This window comes from Puntigrus tetrazona, chromosome 19 (assembly GCF_018831695.1).
Source record: "Puntigrus tetrazona isolate hp1 chromosome 19, ASM1883169v1, whole genome shotgun sequence".
NCBI classification, from domain to species: domain Eukaryota; kingdom Metazoa; phylum Chordata; class Actinopteri; order Cypriniformes; family Cyprinidae; genus Puntigrus; species Puntigrus tetrazona.
Genome location: NC_056717.1, coordinates 19,548,885 through 19,567,940, shown reverse-complemented (window position 1 = coordinate 19,567,940; position 19,056 = coordinate 19,548,885). Strand labels below are relative to the sequence as shown.

Sequence of the window (19,056 nt, the reverse complement as noted above, 5' to 3'; positions counted from 1 at the left end):
TTTTGTGGAAACTGTGATACATTTTTTTCAGGATTTTCTGAAGAATAGAAAGTACAGTTAAACTGCAAATCTTAAATATAAATCTTTGGTAATATTATAAATATACGGTTACTTTTGATAAAAATTTAATGCATCCTTTCTAATTAATAATTAGTTTTAAAAGTATATTTTTCCCCAGCCTTTGAACAATAGTGCAGGTTCAATGAATTAACACATAAATTAGCAATCATATATAATTATTTTTTAATGAGAGTCTAAAAAGAAAAATCCAACTTTTTTTTTTTTTATTATTAGTGATTTCCGTAGAATTAATAATGAGCTTCCCGCGTGAACTGATAGTGAACTTGACAGCGAGCTTTCATGTTCCTTTTAAGCGTTTTTTTTCTGAAGGCTAACAAAAGAGAGATCCTCTGTGCGTGACATTGCGGAGAGTTTTCTTCATGTCTAATGAACTCCGAAACCTGAAAGAGCCTCCGCTTCACATGCGGCACGTTTAAATGAGTTTGATCCGTCCGTAACGCTCGGGAACGACAGCTTCGGCTCAGAGAGAAGTTCACCAAACAAACGACTGCAGCAGCAGCGATCTGTTTTCTCTTTCATACAAAGCCCAGACGTTGCGAGTACAACCGGATCTGAAAAGATTTGACGTGCCGCGCGAACAGAGATTTTCTCTCCGCTTGGAGCGTGATGTGTACACGTCTAATTTCAGCATCTTGTGCGAGCGTCGACAGACTTGATCAAACCTGAGCTGATCAAAATGGCACGGCGGCTGTCGGCGGCTTTCAACTGCTTTACAGCGCGCAGCCTGGAAATGAGTTTCCCTTCTTCTTCGCTCACGCGACCTGGTTTTGTTTTCTCTTTCAACCAGACTAATTTATTTGATCGGCGCATAAAAGCCGTTCGTCCGCCAAGGTAACGGAGTTGGGCTCTTCAGAATACGAGAGGTTTTTGCCTTATGATATATTCATAGTTCTGCAGATAGAGATCACTGTCAGCCGAGACGGCACAATGGAAATATCTCCGGTTATAAATAGCCGAGTGAGTCTGGTCCTGTTTCAGCTCGCAAGGCGGACGAGTTCGTCGAGCGTTTTTTACTTAAAGGTTTAAACGCTGCGAGCCTTCGATTTGCTTTGATTTGAACGTATTTCCTTTCGGATATGAAAGGGAATTCAACTGTTTGGCGCTCGAGACTCTAAGGTGACCTATGCCGGAGAGGCACCGAAATCCCTTTGAAGCGTCGTGAAGCTCCAGGTTTTTCCGGCCGGATCAGTTCTCGTATCTTTTCTTCAAATTCATTTCGCAGTTTCCTTTTTGTCCTAATTTGATTTCGGGGACCGAGGCCGTTTTTTTATTGATAGACAATAAATTATCGGTGGAAGGAGACGGGTGATGAGATCGGAACATTACCCAGAACTCCACAGAAAGTGCCTAGCAATTACCCAGAGAACCTTAGCAACTGCCTAGCAACCACACAGTCTTGCCGCAGCAGGCAGCTCTCACATTTCCTTCAGAAATGTACACACACACACATGCACACGGGCATATATACATACCGATATATTAGCATTATTACTTTTTTTGATAATTTTAGAGCCGCTCCCAACTAAAGATATTTCTAGTGAAATAGTGTTCGGTATTCGTTTGAATCATCAGGGCGAGGGGGTTATAAAGAGAGAGCGTTTTTATTCGAATCAGTTTGCTGAAAAGTAGACTCTTCAAGCGTTTTATACACATTCCTCATGCCCGCGAGACAAGTATTCCCTGAGTTTCAGTTCACTTTTGTGACATTTTTCAGCAAGACGTTCACAGAGACCGAGATGGCAGAAAGCACACCCTGTTGGTTTTCTTTATTTCACAAAAGCTCAACATTTTGTTGATGCTGTGAACATACACAAAAGCAGACCCTTCACATTCTTGAACGATCTCTTACTCTTCCGCACGAGCAAAAATGATGGCTTTTTTTTTTAAATAAAAGGCTTTTTCTTCCAAACGCTTTACAGCAGTCAGAATCCAGTAACTATACAGAAAAATAATACAATTATTTTCTGAATTATGTTAGAGTATAGATTCATCAAATTGCATTTTCATGAATTTTCCTGATTTTTGGGGGGAAAATGTAACTTTTTCAAAATTGCGCGTGATTTTGCGCAATGTCAAATTTTCTAAATTTCCTAAAATATTCCCAAAAACCCCAAAAATCATCAATGTCCAGCCCTAAACATAACCATCACTGAAGCACAGCATTACAAATTCATGCGAATTAGCTCCCGCATTGTCAAAACCAACTTTTAAGGCATATTTCGCTAAAGTTGCATTAGATGTGTGTGGACCTAAATATTTTTTTTCTGATTTATTTATTTAATTTAACCAAAATTAACAGCATCAGCAGCAAAACTTCTCTCTTTGTCCGTTTCTCGTTTTTTTTTCCCAAGTAAACTTCATTATAGAACTCAGTTTAAATGTCACTTTGCTTGTGGATTAAAGCTGAAGCAGTGAATGGAGTGCTTTGGCAGCGGCGTTCCTCTGATCGGACAGTAATGCCGCTCTAAGACTGTGGGGTGTGTGGTGAGAGGGTTTTCCGTCTTTGTTTTCATAGTTGAGAGGGATTTTACGAATGTGAATTGAGGGCAGATGGATTTGGAACTGAGCTGGATATGTCAGAGCAGTCACAAGGGTCGGAGCCTTTTAGTGGAGGACGTTTATCCTAAATTAGTAGGAGAACAGCAGAAGCAGGCTTTGATGTTTGACTTCTGTGAGAATATCTGAGATCATTTGACAGGGTAGGTGTGTTTGAGTTTTGCTTGAAGTCAACATTTGTACCGTGTAATGTGACACATGAAACGTGACGCTCGAAATAAATGGAGGGAGGAGCTTGACGTCGTGCACCGGGAACTGATTGGACGTCGAAAAGCACGGGTGGTTGGAGTGAGGGGGCTTGATGACATCACCTGAAAAGGAAATTTGTTTCAGAGGCAGAGCAAATGAAATTATTGAATTATATATGACAGTATTTTCTTTGGATTATACGTACAGTATTATCCTATTCTTCAAAAATCCTGTAAAAATGTATCATGGTTGACATGGTTGATAAAAATGAGAAATGTTTTTATGAGCACTAAATCAGCATATTAAAATGATTTCTGAAGGATCGTGTGACACTAAAGACTGGGGAAGTGATCAAATTTGGCTTTGCATCACAGCAATAAACGGCATTTTAAATACAAAACTGTTGCATCGCAATGATATTTGACAATATCACAGTTTTTACTCTATTTTCGATCAAGTAAATCGGACAGTTTTTAACGCGGTGCGTTAAACCCAAGAAACGAGACAAAGGCGTATTTTTTTATTTATTATTCTTTGCATTTTATGCTTTGGTGCGCACGCTCACATTGGCGCATTTTTGCAATATTTGCATGCGATAATCGCCCCTGTGTGTATGAGCATTTAATAGAGAGATTTCAAAAACGTGTAAAAATGACCCAAAACGTTTGATCGGTAGTGTAATCGGTAGTGTAATGTACAAGTGTAATGTAATGTAATGCAAATAGGGTCAATGTTAATTTCATGTTGATTTCTAATTGTTTATTACCGTGGTCCGATAAAGACCGTTTAAGGCATTTACATGACCTTGCCGTCAAGCTTAATTAAACACTAACGATCATCTCTGTTTAGCATATGTAAACAAATTCAGGAAGTGTTTTTTTTCCAACAATCATCTTAGAAAATATGAATAAAGCAATGCAAGGTCCACGTTGGCCCACATAAAAAGCCTTTTCTAAAAAGTTCCGGCTTGTTTTTCTGACCTCTGCTGACATTTCATACGTGAGCCTACATAAACATCACTAGGCTTCACGAGGCAACGGGCCACAAAGCCACGCGTGTTATAAAGCAATCTGCGATATGTCACAATAATAGCTACATTAGATATTAACCCCCATGAAGTTTCATTATCCACTCTTAAAGGGTTATTATGCGATGTTAATTACAGTGTCAAAATCATATCAGCCCTTGACTTAATGAAGCACTTTCGCAACCTTTCATTTAAGTGAAGAGCTGCTTTTCAGTTTTCATGCTCTGCTATTTCTGCTCTAGATATACGGAGTATTAATGTCGGCTGGGGTTCAGCCGAGTAGATTAACCTCTGAGCAGAGTTTGGGAGTGTGTGTGGACTTAGGACTACTCGAAATGCTTCATCATTAGAGCAGATCTCTTGACCCCGATGAAACGCAGTATGTACTGTGTAGACTGTCCATCACTCCAGACTCCTGCATTATACATGCTTTTAACTCATTTCATATCAAGGAACATAAAGAGTTTACTTGCTTTTTAGACATACTCTAAAGTTCACAATACGTAGCATTTTTCGAATAATTTGCTCAATTGATTCCTTCAAAGCAGTTTTTTACTTTGGGTTTCTCTTTATGAGTGAGACTTTGTTCAAAGCACTGAATCAAGTACCGAAAGCTTTTATGAAACTGTCTTTAAACAAGTTTTTGAATCATTCAGTCACCTGATTTGTTCAAAACACCTATTCATTCATGAACAAATCTATGAGTGAGTGTTTGATTCTTTCAACCAAACAAATCATTTAAAACACTGATTCCTCCAGTAACTAAATAATCTTCACGAGTGAGTGTTTTAATCATTTAGTCAAACGGTTTATTCAAAATACTAGTTCATATATGAACAAAACAAGTGATTTTCTTTTTGAGTGAGTCATTCGCTTCGTTTGTCCAGAGCATTGATTCATCCAGTAACTAAACAAGCTGCTGTCTTCATGAGTCTTTGAATCTTTCAGTCAACTTATTTGTTTAAAACACCAATTCATTCATGAACCAAACGTTGGTTCTCTATTTAAGTAAGTCTCTTAATGATTTACTGATTTGTGCTGATTCATGTAGTAACTAAACACAGATTCTTCGTTTTTTTTAATCAATGATTTGTCCAAACACTGATTTACTCAGGAGCATTGAATTAAATTTATAAGTGAACCTTTGAATCATTTATTCTGCTCATTCAATTCATTTAGAGGTTAATTCAGGAATAAAACAAGCATTGAACTTTTTGAAAGTCATTATATTTTTAAAAATGGCTTCATACAACTTTCTGTTGCTTTTAAAAGCTTTTTATTGTATAAAAGAGTTATTTATATGCATTCACAGTATATCTTTTGTTTTCAATAGGAATATGATGATGGATATGGAACAGCCTACGATGACCAGGGATATGACTCATATGATAACAACTACAACAATCAGGCACCAAAGTAAGTGTGTGTGTGTGTGTGTGTGTGTGTTTTGTGGAGGCTGATCATCTGAGTCTTCTGTCCATGTAAAGGGCATACCAGAGCACATGTGAAGTTATATCTGAACGAGAGAGTTTATTCACAATGTAGGTCAGCGCTCACCTCTCTGTATTGAACCAAAGACTTTGTGTTGGTCTTCACAGAGCTGGACTTGGGGCTTTGCTGCATTGGAAATCGTTCAGGCTAATGTAGGGGGCATCTCTGAAAGTCCAAAAGAAAGGAGTGACCGTCTCGCTAATGAATCACTCCTTTAACTGTGCTTTTTCTTTGCAAGGAGACATTTAGTGTTGAATGTCAGGGTCAGTTGACACTGTGTACCAGTTTGTGTTTTGATATAAAATACATATTGTATTTTGGTTAGATATAAATCCATCATTGTATTATTATTATTACTACTATTGGTGCTTATATTGCAGTACTGGGATAGACAATGTTAAAGCAGGATTTTATGTTATATTAATTATATTCAGGATATTATTTTTTAAAAGGGGCCAAGCACAGAAGGTGCTTAGGCAACTATTGTTTTTGTTGGTGTTATTCTTCTTCTGTCGTTTCTGATATCTATAGCACATTTTAAGTCTCTAACGCAAACTTTCTAGCGCCACCCCTTGTTCAAACAACTCACTTTATAAAGTTTCTGCTAATAACTTTTGAGTTTTGAAGGAAAATTCGATTTAATTGTTCGTAAAAACCTACCTTTTCAAACTCGTCCTAGGCGATTCATCTGATTTTCACCAAAATTGGCTGAGATCATCCACAGACTATACTGGTTATGGAATTAAAGTAGGACTCTTTGACCGTTTTCAAATAATGTGCGAAAGAATTCTTTGAGAAGCACACAAAAACTAATGTGAGGCTAGATCTCCGGAACGGTTTGGCACACCAAACTTGGCGTGTGTTATAAAACGCATGACCTGAGACTACCTGCAGTGTCACGGCAATGTGCCCCCTAGTGGTCAGGAGATATGAATAAAAAAATGTTTGCTTCTGGAACGTTTGTCTTAAAATTTCAAATCTTTAGATTCTGTGCATAATGCTCAATCGAACCATATCCAAAAGTGGTCAAAATGTACAATGGCATTTCCAAAAATGCTAATAACTTTTGTTTGCATTAGATTATTGTAATGAAACAGTTTCCTGGATCATTCCGACAACATCAATACCTATTTTTTTCTCATAATTGGCTGAATATTATGGTTCCATTATGATTCCATGCTGAAAACCTACCTTTTTGAGCTCCTCCTAGACCAAAATCTGATTAGCAAAAAAATGTATCATATCATTTTTATACCATTCTGACAAAAAGTTATGGATTTTGTGTCAATAGATTAAATTGTTTTCATACAGCACAACTATTTTAGACATAGTGCCAAAATGACTCTGAGGTGCCATTGTCACCTCACACAGAACACATAATAATTTCATTACAGTGCTGCCTATTGGATCAAAAAATGATAAGCCTTTAAATTATACTACTAGAGGTTGTATTTATGATTTTTCATTCATTTCAGTTACAATAAGCAATAAGTGCTTTTCTTACTCATTGTTGCATTTGGTCTGATGTTCCATGCCATGCTTAGTTCCTCATTCTTTGGAGTGCTTGGCCCCGTAAATGCTGCTTGCAGCTATATTTTAAAGTTACTTTTCTTCTTTTACACTTATTCATTTAATTTACATTTTTTACATTTCGATTCGATAGATAGATAGATAGATAGATAGATAGATAGATAGATAGATAGATAGATAGATAGATATTTAATTTTATGTGTTATCAGTTGTTTTTGAACAGTTTTATTGCAAATAGTTCTGTCAAATAATTAATGACGATTAATTTCATTCAATATTGATTACATACTGTGTTTGTACTGTTAATATGTATTAGCAATGTCTAAATGCACCTATATATATATATATATATATATATATATATATATATATATATATATATATATATATATATATATATATGTGATTAATCATTTGACAGCACTAATCCAAAGAGATTTAAATTAAATGCATATTATATGTTCATTTTTAAATACTAACAAGGATGTAAACAGTAAGTTTCATAAAAAAAAATCCTGTGGTTTTATATGAATTAAACTCAACATATTGAGAGTTTAATCAGTCTTTTGTTTCGATATGGGTAACATTTTAAAGGTCAATTTCCTCCACGGGGCTCTTGATAAACATGATGCTAGATTTCTGATATTGATAAGATGTCACAGTAATCATCAGGTGGGCTTCATCAGCTTACTTCATCAGTAAGGTTCTGTTTCCATGTCAACTGCTTTTTCCAGAAGTCAAACAGTGTTTTTAGGAGCTCAAACAATACTTAATATGATTTGCTTTAATTATTTAATGAAGAGTCTTCTGGGTAGCCTGCATATAATTCATTATACACCAGGTTTCTATGTTCTTTGATTCATAAAACATTGTCTGAGTGTTACTGAGCTCTGTTAGATTTCCTCACACCTCGCCCTGAAGCCTCTTTCATCCTTTAATATGTAATCCAGGGATATGTTAACCAGCTTTTCTTTTAATCATAGAATATGTGGCGATCCAGAGGTGGTTAACCCTGCATCTTTTTAAATAAAAGTGTATTAAAGACACAGCAAGCCTTCTCTCAGATCTGTGTTTGGAACATTTTCATTTAAGATCAGTCTCAGTGAATGCATGAAGCCTATATGTTTTGTATAACCTATAGGTGCATATAATGATCTATAATAATGCACCGAAGGTTGAATAATGTTCCTGCATCGTTTAATCTCACCTGACATTGACTTGCAGTGGTCCACATGCTTCCTTGAGTCATATTCCATGTACTCATGGAGACATTTTGACAGCTGGCATCAAAAAGGGCGTCAAATATCTACTTCATGCAGTAGGAAGCGTGAGATGAGTCTCAATGATGATTCTTAGATTAAATTACAGTGAGGTTATGTCAATGAGCACAATGCTAGCAATACCAAGGTCGAGTGTTTGAATCTGTAAGGACGCATGAATGGTTTCAATTTAAGCTTTAGGTTTATTGTGATGCAAACAGTTGTGTGTCCTTCACCTTTGTGAACAAGAATTGTTATTATTGACTTCTGGTATAATAATTAATTTTTATTGCTGGTTGATGCAACATTATTATTATTGCTAGTGTGTAGAAGTAGTCATCTGAATGAAAAAAAGATGATTGGAGTGTGCTTAAGAAAATCGAACAGTTCTATATGTCAAATGAGCAGTAACAAATATCGACAATGCAAAGCTTATTTGTTCATCTTTCAGGTTATATACAAACACATTCACGCTTATGACTGGTTTTGTGGTCCAAGGTCACAAATGTTCATCATTTAGTCACGTAGCTGAAAAGTCTGCCGAGTATAAATGCAAGAAAAATGATTTTTGTCATGACATGAAATTTGTCAGATATGTCGGTTATCGTGGCATTTGGATTCTAGAAATAGGCCGTGCTAGTTGTGTGAATGGAAGGAGAGAGCGCCGAGGTAAAATGTTCACAGAGGTGACAGGTTTATCTCACAGGAGCATTGAAAGGGTCAGAGGTCAAAAGTTATGAGTTTTCATGAAAAAGCCTCGGCTGTGTGATTCCCCCAGGTGTGTCACCTTCTCGTGTTGCGGTCCAGATACTCCACGTGTGTGCGGTCACGCTCCTTGTGGGAGTGCTTAGGGGTGCGGGAGTGTGTCTGACAGCATTTAAACTGCTTTTCACCTTCTTCAGAGCGCTATAGAGCACCATATGCCCCCCCACACACACACACACACACACACACACACACACACACGCACACAGAATGTCAGAGCGGCTATAGGCCTCCGCAGAGCAGTTTGTTTTGGGAAATGTCAGTACGGTGAGTTCTGAGACTGCTGCTTTTCAAAGGTTAGCACTGCTTCAGGAGACTCGACTCAGAGAGTTTAGATTTAGAGGGGAAAAGAGCAATTATTGCGGCGACTGATTAGAAATTCCCTCTTAGGAGATTGATTGATTGGGAGTTTTTTCCTTGCCGCTGTCGCCTTTGGCTTGATCTCGGAGGGCTTTGTAAAGCCACTGTTCTTTGTAAGCTGCTTTGGAACAGTATGTGCCGTACAAATAAACTGAATTGAATAATTGATGTTTGCAAACTTCTTTTGTTTAAATCTTTCTGTAGTAATAGCATCTAGGCAGGTATCGGACCACTTTAAGATTATTAGCACAGGCCTATAATTGTGCCTTCTGGACAGTAGAAGTGTTTTATTTACCCTTTTGTAAGTTTGAGAACTTGAGAAAAGTTTTGTCCGTCGGTAAAAAAGCAGTTTTTGCTTTCAGAAGTTTTTTAATTTTATGTCATATTTAATTATAGACAATTTTTCAGTATATTGAAAAATGGTTAAACTTACAGTTTGTTTTCAAATGTGAAATTGCACGCTTCTAGTTTAAATAAAACAAAAAAGTAAATTAAAAGATAGCATGAACGCTATTCTGATACTGGATCTGTGATACTGACATTTATGTACTGTACATCTGTCAGGCTTCAGGCAGGTCTCACATTGCTATGGATCTTTGTGGGTTCCTTACTGTTTTGGTTTAGATCTGGTAGCATTATTGTGGATCTGTGCGGGTAGCACATTATAATGCTTCTGGTAGCATTATAATGCTGAATCTTGTTGAATGTGTGTTTGTGGTTCTGGTTTGGATCTGGTAGGATTCCGGCATTATTAAGATATGTGTGGGTTCTTTATGATTTCGTTATGGATCTAATAGGATTAAGGTATTATTATGATTCTGGTAGGGTTTGAGCAGTATTGTGGATCTGTGTGGCTTCTTTGTGGTTTTGGTTTGGATCTTGTTGGATTCCAGAATTATAATAGTTCTTTATTGTTCTGGTTTGGATCTGTTTCGGCTCTAGCATTATTGTGGAACTGTGTAGTTTCTTCACTGCTTTGTTTTGGATCTTGTATTCTAATCTTTGTGTGTTTAATCTGGATATGGTAGGATGTGAGCATTATTATGGATCTGAGTGGGATTTTATGGTTCTGGTCTGAATACTGTAATTTTCAATCAAAAAACGTTTTTTTATTACACCTTTTAAAATGATCTTAATCTTTCCATTGGCCAGCAACAAATGAACTTTTTAGCTGAGCTTTAAGACACAAGCCGTTAGACACAGCTTGACTTTTTTTAATTTTGCTGAATGTTTTAATTGATTGCTAATCTAGAAATCTCGTATATTGACGCCGGTGCTTTGTTTTTCTGGTTCCTTTGATTCTGTGAATACAGAAATAAGCGGCTCCATTCCTGATGAAGAGGAACATTACAGAGTTTAGCTCACATCTCTGCAGGTCGCGATTATCACGATTGATTACTCCTCCGTTCAAAGAATCAGACTTCGACGGCTTTCTCTCTTCTCTACACCTGTCTTGCTCTCTCTTCTTTTACTCGCCAGTTTTGTCCTCTGTCCCACTTTCTCTCAGACAGACGCGGCGATATTTTTAACTTGTTTCGGCTCTATTTTAGAGGTTTGGTGTCTTCGTTCTCGTCTCCGTTTTCTGTCTCTGTGGACCTTTGGTTCTGTTCAGTTCTGTTAGCGAGACGAGAAGACTGTCACAACCTAAAATTAGCTTCATTTACATGTTTTAAAAGAACACAGTGAAATGCTGCAAAGTCACAAGCATTTGCAGACCACGATTTGGCCCGCAGCTTGTTTGAATAGACAACGACACACAGTAATTTATGACCAATAGGATGTTATTCTTATATTTGGGTCTAGAAAATTGCATGTGGATACCGTAAAAATGAGACACACATAATTATTTGCACATGGCATATGGTGTGTACAAACATGCTAGACATAATAAATATACAATGCCCTAGAAATTCAGCTTTGTATTGGTGCAGAAAGCTCAATAGAGGACAAAGGCCTGTGGTTTTCCGCTGGGTCCATTTTTAGCCTTTAAAATTGATTTTATTTCAGTCTCGTCTTGAATGAACAACCTTAACGGTCAACCATTATAAAACATGCATGCTCTACATGTGCGTTTCATTTAAAGTAGCGTCCTGTTTCAATTTTGGTCTGAACTGTTCCTTTAAGGAAACTTTGCGACCCATGTACAGAAAACATAATTAGCGTTGTGTGATGTTTATTCACCTTTTTGCCCTCTAAACCTCTTCTAAACACTTTGTCTTTGAGCGCGAGCGAGCTCGAGAGAATGAGGCAGTAATTAGTGATTAGTGATAAGCCTCTCACAGTAGATTAGACCAGCGAGACTCTTCACAGACGCCCCACTGCTGATTTACCAGCTGTGAAAACAAGACGAGAGAAGGAGGAAACACAGAGATCACCTGGGACATGTAGTACATCATTCAGATTTAACCCCACCATCTGTTTAACCACACGGCAGAGAGAGAGAGGAGAGAGTAGAGAGAAGAGAGAGAGAAGAAGGCCTTCTCATGAATGTCAAATCATCAATGGCCTGTCCTCAGGAAACGCTCACTCCGTCAAACATTTGGCATGTGTTTTTATTGCATCATTTAAACCTTTTGCTTTGTCTTTTATTTCATCTTGCATAGCAATGGACTTATACATTTGTTTTAATTATTCAACGTTGTTATTTATTAATTCATTCATTTAAAACAATTACTGTTCTGCACTATGTCTCGCTCACTAAATATTAAATTAAGAAGTTGGCGCCATTAATCGTGTTACTCTTCATACAGATGAGCAAATGTTCTTGCTTCCGTTCGAATGATTTTTAGATCATGCTTAAGAAAAAAAATCTTCTTATTTCATCAAACCAGTCAATTGTTGAGAATTCATTTGTAGTAAAAAATAAAAATAAAAATAAACATTTGTATTGTTGACAGCTGAGCCACCTAATTAGGGTAGATTTTCCTGTAGAGTAGTGTAATTTTTATGTTTACTTGTAGTAAAACTCCAGCAAACACCTGTCCGGTACGTCACGGTTTTCTAATCTTTTTGACAGAGTTACTCAACAGCGATTTTCGGATATAAGCGATCACTGAGAAACTGAAGTGTTTCTGTACGGCACAGTGAAAACCTGACACCTGATGTTTAAACAAGCCAATCTGTTATATAATCTGTTTGGAGAACATCAGATACATGCCGAGTGTTAGTACACTACACTGTGTCAGTTGGAGCTGGCTAAGCGTGACTATGTGTGCGGGAGAGAAGTACATAATGTATCTTATTACACAAGAAATTGGTTGTAACTCTAACACAAGAGGTTGGACCTTTTACATTAAGAACCGTGTTTATTGTTCATGACGTAGATTCAGGGAGGTTCTGGAAACATTCTTCGGAGATTTCGGTCATATTGACATGGTGGCGTCATGCGGTTGATCCATGATGCAAATCTCCCATTCCACGGGGTCCCAGAGGTGCTCTACTAGATTGAGATCTGGTGACTCTGAGTATAGTGAAATCATTATCATTTTCAAGAGACCAGATTGTTTGGGTTATCCTGCTGGAAGTATCCATCACAAGATGGGTACATGTGGTCATAAAGGGAAGGACATGGTCAGCAACAATACTCAGGTAGGCTGAGCATTTCACCACCGGTGGCCTATACCGTTAATTCAAGGCAGGACAAATTCACGACAAATTCTGACCCAACCCACTCATCACCAGGCAACCTTTTTTTAAAACTGAAATTGTCAAATGTAGTTGATTCTTTGTAACTTGTAGTCCCATCTGATTCAATGTTCGACATTAGCTATGTTTCCATCCACCTATATTTCACATAAAATATCGCATAAACAATGTAAATGGATGGAAATGTAAAAATGCTCATAAATTCTAAAAATGTGCAATAGCCATGCCAGCATTTATTGTGTTTGTCAGCTCTCTCTAAGGCACAAGTAATTCATCGAAATTATTATATTTAGTGACTTCTCTGAGTTTTCAGGAAGTGGTGATTATGTTCTTTTTGACTTTATACACAAATGTTTTATGCAATGTTTTTGCGCACACGTTCAGTTTGAATCTTTTGATGGAAACGTAGCTACTGTTGTGTTGTTGTGTATGGTTGTAACAAGTGTTTGAGTTGTTGCCTTTCTATCAGCTGGAAGCAGTCTGGCCATTATCCTCTGACCTCTGGCATCAACAAGGCTATCAAGACCATAGAACTGTTGTTCAGTGGATGTTTTCTCTTTTTCCAACCATTTTCTCTAAACCCTAGAGATGTTTTACTTGTAAATCCCAGTATATCTGAAGTTTCTGAAATACCTGCCACCCATCACTGTAGCACAATCTTCTCCATTCTGATGCTCAGTTTGAACCAAATCTTGCTGCCATGTGATTGGCTGATCAGATATTTGATGTTAATGAGCTGTAGCCATTGACTGTATATCTCTTTCTCCGCTAGGGAGTCAGATCTCAACAATGTCTCAAAGTGTGCTCAGATTATCCAAGATACCTGTAATCAAAAAGCCAGAGTTCAAGACTCTGCATTTATTTTACACCCTGTGCTCTTGCAAAGCATGTTAACACTTGTCTCATCGTTTTATTTCTCCAAAGCATTTATGATGTTTGAAGTTAATACTTAAACATGGCGTACCTGATAACTCCATTAAGTCTCCTCTGAGGAGTGAAATGTTCCTCTGGGTGATTGTAGTTCATTCGACAGCATGTTTGCAGTGTTTACACGTGTGTGTTGCTAATTGGAGGGAATTGGACTGCGTGTGACTTAAATGCATCATCATTTCTGCTAACGCTCTACCTCGACTGGAACGAGTCGAACAGGGTAATTGAGTAGAACAGAGCAAACTCGGCGCTGGAGGAGAGGGAGAGAGCTGAATTAAGGGAAGAAGGAATATTGACGATGTGTCAGGGAAGAAATTAAAGGTGTCTAACTAGGTTTGAACCCAAGCCGGTGTTCAGATTGAGGAGAAGAGGTTCTTTATGGTGTGAAACATGCCGAGAGAGATGCGTCTGGCAGCAGGTTGTGAAGTTGACTGATGCATTACTGAACACAAAAGCTTTAGGTCTCTTCAATTTCACCTCATGCGCAGTGGAAATGGGGAATTTCATCACACATATGATAGAAAGTCTTCTCCCGGCTTTCACGAGCTTCCTGAGCTCGTGTGTGGGAATGGTGACCGTAGTTGTTGGTCTTCAGACTGCAATCCCAGCACAACCCTCTCTCTCTCTCTCTCTCGTTCTCATCCTATCTTCTTCTCCCTGGTGTGCAGACACATTTTAAGCGTGAAACTAGCAGGAACAGCAGGCTGCCGATAGGAACCTCTGCGTGAGCTTTGACATGGGATTTCCTCTTTGCATAGCAACCAAGATGCTCTTTTTTCAGCCACTTACACTGGATTGATTTATGTGCGAGTGTCTGTTGTGAATGACGGAACGAGTTTTGATTGGAATGAGAGGAGGAGTTATAGTATTATGATCAGGATAAAGGGAGGAATTTTGATGGTATGATTCAAAGGAGGAGGAATGATGGTGTTATGTCTGATTAGAGGGGAAAAATTGCGATAGAATGATTGGAATGAGGTGAGGAATTATATTATCATGATTGGAATGGGGAGGAGTTATAGAATGATGTGAATTAGGGAAGGGTGTTTTAAAAGTAGGTTTGGAAGTAGGGGCGGAGTTATGATAGTATGTTTAGAATATGGGGAGGAGTTATGATTGAATGGAGAAGGAGTAAACAAATACAGATAAGAATGCATATTGAGAAACTGCTATAGTATTGTGATTGATCCAACTGGATGAGTTATGATGGCGTAATTGTGGCGGAGTTATATTATGATTGGAATTAAGGGAGGGGTTTTGAAAGTATAATTGGAATGAGGGGGAGGAGTTTTGATAGTATGATAGGACTGAGGGGTGGATGAGTTATCATAGTATGAATGGGAAATGGGAGGAGTTATGACAGAATGATTAGAATGAAGGGTAATGTTATGAATATAATAGCATGATTAATAGCATTAATAGCATTAATAGCATGAAAAAGGGGGACATATGATTAGAATGAAGACTTGTAGTATTGTAGCGTGAATGGAATAAGAGGAGTTATAGTAATATGATTGTAATGGAGAAGAGTTATAGTATTGTGACTGATTGAAGAAAGGAGTTATGATAGTATGATTGGAGAGAAGGGAGGGAATAAGGCTTGTTAAACAGAGATTGAGTTTGCTGTGTTCTCAGTAACATGGCTGAAAAGCATAATGAGCTGCTCACGTGAACACAGTGCTGTGCTTCAGCTTGAAACTTTGATGCATGACAGAGCAAATGTTCTTAAATAATTAACGATTTTGAATTAATTAAATGCCAGCCTTTTGCATTTTGACAAGTGCGCTGTAATATATTACTATTTAAATTTGAGTTCGATTGACAGATGCTTCGCCAAGGCAACAGCACAAAAAAACTTTGATGTTTAGACAAGTGTAAAAATATTTTTGTTCTTTATGGAACTGCAGTGGGACAGATTTTGCAATGACCGTCTGCCACATTAATGGCAAACACAGAGAGAGTTATTATGAAATAGATGGCAGGACGTTATAGAATAGAATTGGACTGAATTGGATTGGATTGGATTGGATTGGATTGGAATGGAATGGAATGGAATGGATTGGATTGGATTGGATTGGATTTAATTGAACTGAACTGAATTGAAACAAAACGTCAAAATCTTAAGAATCCTGAATAGCGAAAGCTGAGAGAACTGAAGAGTATCTTTTTATTTTCCTGAAAAGCTTTTGTTTCTCATGGCGCCATCCTTACTGAGGCCAGTGGAATTATGGGAGCATGAACACCGGGATATGGTTAGCAGTCAGTTGTGATTGACACTGGACAGCTCAGCTGAGGGCCTATGGGAAAAAAAACTCAATTTGAAGGCAGAAAGAGAACAGAGACCCAGGAGCAAAACTTCTGAGATGCAGGAATGAAAGGAAGGCGCACCACAAATCTGTTCGGAAAATAGCTTCTCCGATGGGTTACCCTGCTTCATGTGGCTGCTGAGATGTTGCTTTGTCAATTTAAATAGGGAGCAGATGTCAAATAAGCAAACACCTGCCTTGAACTCTCATCCCCTTTTTCTCGCTTTCTTTTCCGCTGTCTGTATAAATATATAAATGTATATACAAACACGTAAAGTGTGCCAATCACACACTACTTTTATTTCACAAGTAGGATTTAAATTTTATATATATATATATTACTATATTTACTTTTTTTATATATTTACTGTACTATATTTTTTTTATTTATTTATTTTTTTTATTATTATTATTTTAATTTTTTTACTAAAATGACCTTTCTAAATTTGTCTCATTTCTTTTCACAGTTCAGATGATTATTATGAATACAGCCATGGTATCAGCGGAGAATCGTATGACACTTACGGTAAGTTTTGAATTTTTGAATTTTCCTTCTGTCAATGCAGTTTTATAATCATGTAGAAAATATTGCAGTAGATTGACAGCCTGTTTTGCTGCATTTCCACCCTTCTAGTGCAGTGAAGCAGTATGCTGTCTGTTTCATTATACTTCCAGTTAGTGCATGAACTTTGAGTCTGTCTTTTGTCCAAAAAAGGCAGAGCTCCTGCTGTACAGCTCTTGTTATAAATACTGCTGGCATTGCAAGGCTTTTGGTTGCAGTGTATTGTATTTACTTGAACAGGCGTTTACAATAAATGTTGAAGGGAGATGGGTTCGGATGCGGCAAAAGAATCAAAACGCTGTTGGACACGTTTGCGGTTATGGACACTGTAGATACAGAATAGCATAAATACGGCAAAGATGTCTAGAGAAGAACCGCAATGCTATGAAACTGCTGATGTAGCGTTTGTTAGCTCATTGTCCAAGCAAAAAAAGATAAGACGTGCCATTGTGTTTCTCAGCTGCTAGAATATTAATGTGTGTATGCTTTTAGTGTGTTCGTACAGATGCATTTTTGGGCTGTTTCTCAGATTGAAACATCTGTGTGTGTTCACAATTGTATTATTCATAAGAGTTATTTGTAACAAAATCAAAACCTAGTTTTGTTCAGCATAGAGGTTTTAAAACTTTCACTTCTCCGTCAGTGTTATGTCCTAGAAACTGTTACATGGAAAACTTTGGAAAGTTTTTCCACGTCTTAAATTTAGTTTTACTCTCGACCCAGACGTTACTTTTAAAATATTTAAAGGACTGGCCTCCTCAGAGTCTGGACATCATCTCCTTCGAGCCAATTTGGGACGAGTTGGAAATAGGGAAATAGGAAACAAGCTACGCGATATCGCTTTCAGTTTTGAGGGCGATTCATTTGAGATAGTGAACCCGATATTGTGTAGCTTCTGTGTATTAACAGGCGCTCCAAAGAACCGGCTTTGTTGACGGGATGAGCATGAATATATCGTGCGATATATTATCCAGCCCTAGATGGAAAATAAACTGGACAGATCTATTGTAGATTCAAAGGAAAAGCTTTGGCTTGAGTTGAGTTGGAAATGCATTGACACTATGTCAAAAATATGTGCTGCTGTAATGGCTGCAAAAGGTGGACATACCAAATATTGAAGTGAAAAGTGGATAAAAACAGCACAGCTCACTTCATCTGACAGTTGTTGGGCTCGGAGCAACCATCTGCACGTTTCATGAACATTATGAAATTAAATCATGTTTAGGAGGCAAAAAATATCAATATTTTTAGATCTATCAGGTGTTCTAACAATTTTGGCCACCACTGTATATAGGCAGTGTACATAAATAAGATATGAATTATATTTTTTAGAAACAATGATTCCAAAAAAAATCATCAGTGGAGACATTTTCACCATAACAAAGACATTTTCCTGTAATATATATATATATAGATACACACACACACACAGACCTGAGATGTTAAAGCTAAGGACTAGCTATAGAGGTGCTTGTGTTATCAAACTCAATAAATAAATATAATAAGCAAGGCAAATGAGATGTAACACTGTTAAATGGCTCGTTTGGACATGACAGCGCTTTAGATTAGGCTACAGAACTGATTAAAAAAAGGAAATTGTCGCGTAATTGCGTCTTTAAAGCGACTTTACCTTTTCTCGTTTCTTCTATGCTGTTTGTCACCTTGCGAGCACATTTGAAACGCACCGCTCTCCGCTCACACACACACACACACACACACACATAAGCAATCCATAACACTCAACTTAACACTTTTCCAGGTGGTACAACGCCTGACAGTTCAAAGGAGATCTCCCTATTATCCGGCTGATGCACATCCTTGTTCTTTCTAAATGCAAGGACAGCGCGCGTGAACCCTTTTCTTGAAGCTAGCGCGGACTAACCTGAGATTGACAGCTCTCTAATTAAAGATTATTGGCTACAGCTCCCAGCCTTAAAAAACGAGTGACTTTAGAGCAACGGCCTTTGTGCCTTCCTGTCCCTAAGAAGAGCTGAAAAAGAGCAGGATCACACAAAAGCTGGCGTCGATAGCGCTCTCGTTCATCGACACGGACGCTTGTGAATGAGCTCTGCTGTTACGCTAATGGCGGCGGTAACCTCTCGCTCGAGGGCACTCCGCTAAACCCCTTTCAAGTGGCTATTTGATCCTCTGCTGCAATTAAAGTTGTTTTGTTCTTTCTGAGGTGAAGGACAAAGGCAGGATGGTTCGGGGACGCTTCTTTCTGATTGTCGGCGTTAGTTGGGCTAAATTATCAGAGGTGCCATGAGCTCGGAGAGGAAGATAGCAAACGGTGTCGTGACTCTTGGGCTTTGTTATTTTAAAGATTGATGTTGTTGTGTTAAAATCACATTCGAA

At 37.8% G+C, this 19,056-nt stretch overlaps 1 protein-coding gene across 3 annotated transcripts in view; it reads left to right on the top strand.

Moving 5' to 3' along the window:
* khdrbs3 (KH domain containing, RNA binding, signal transduction associated 3) overlaps positions 1-19,056 on the top strand; it is a 110,026-nt gene that overhangs the window by 84,867 nt on the left and 6,103 nt on the right. For all 3 annotated transcript variants that reach the window (XR_006246998.1, XR_006246997.1, XM_043217160.1), the window contains exons 7-8: positions 5,187-5,269; positions 16,607-16,665. Coding sequence is in view for 1 of the 3 variants with exons in the window: in XM_043217160.1 (XP_043073095.1) it covers positions 5,187-5,269; positions 16,607-16,665 (142 nt within the window). In the remaining 2 variants the exon portion in view is untranslated. The remainder of the gene's footprint in view (positions 1-5,186; positions 5,270-16,606; positions 16,666-19,056) is intronic.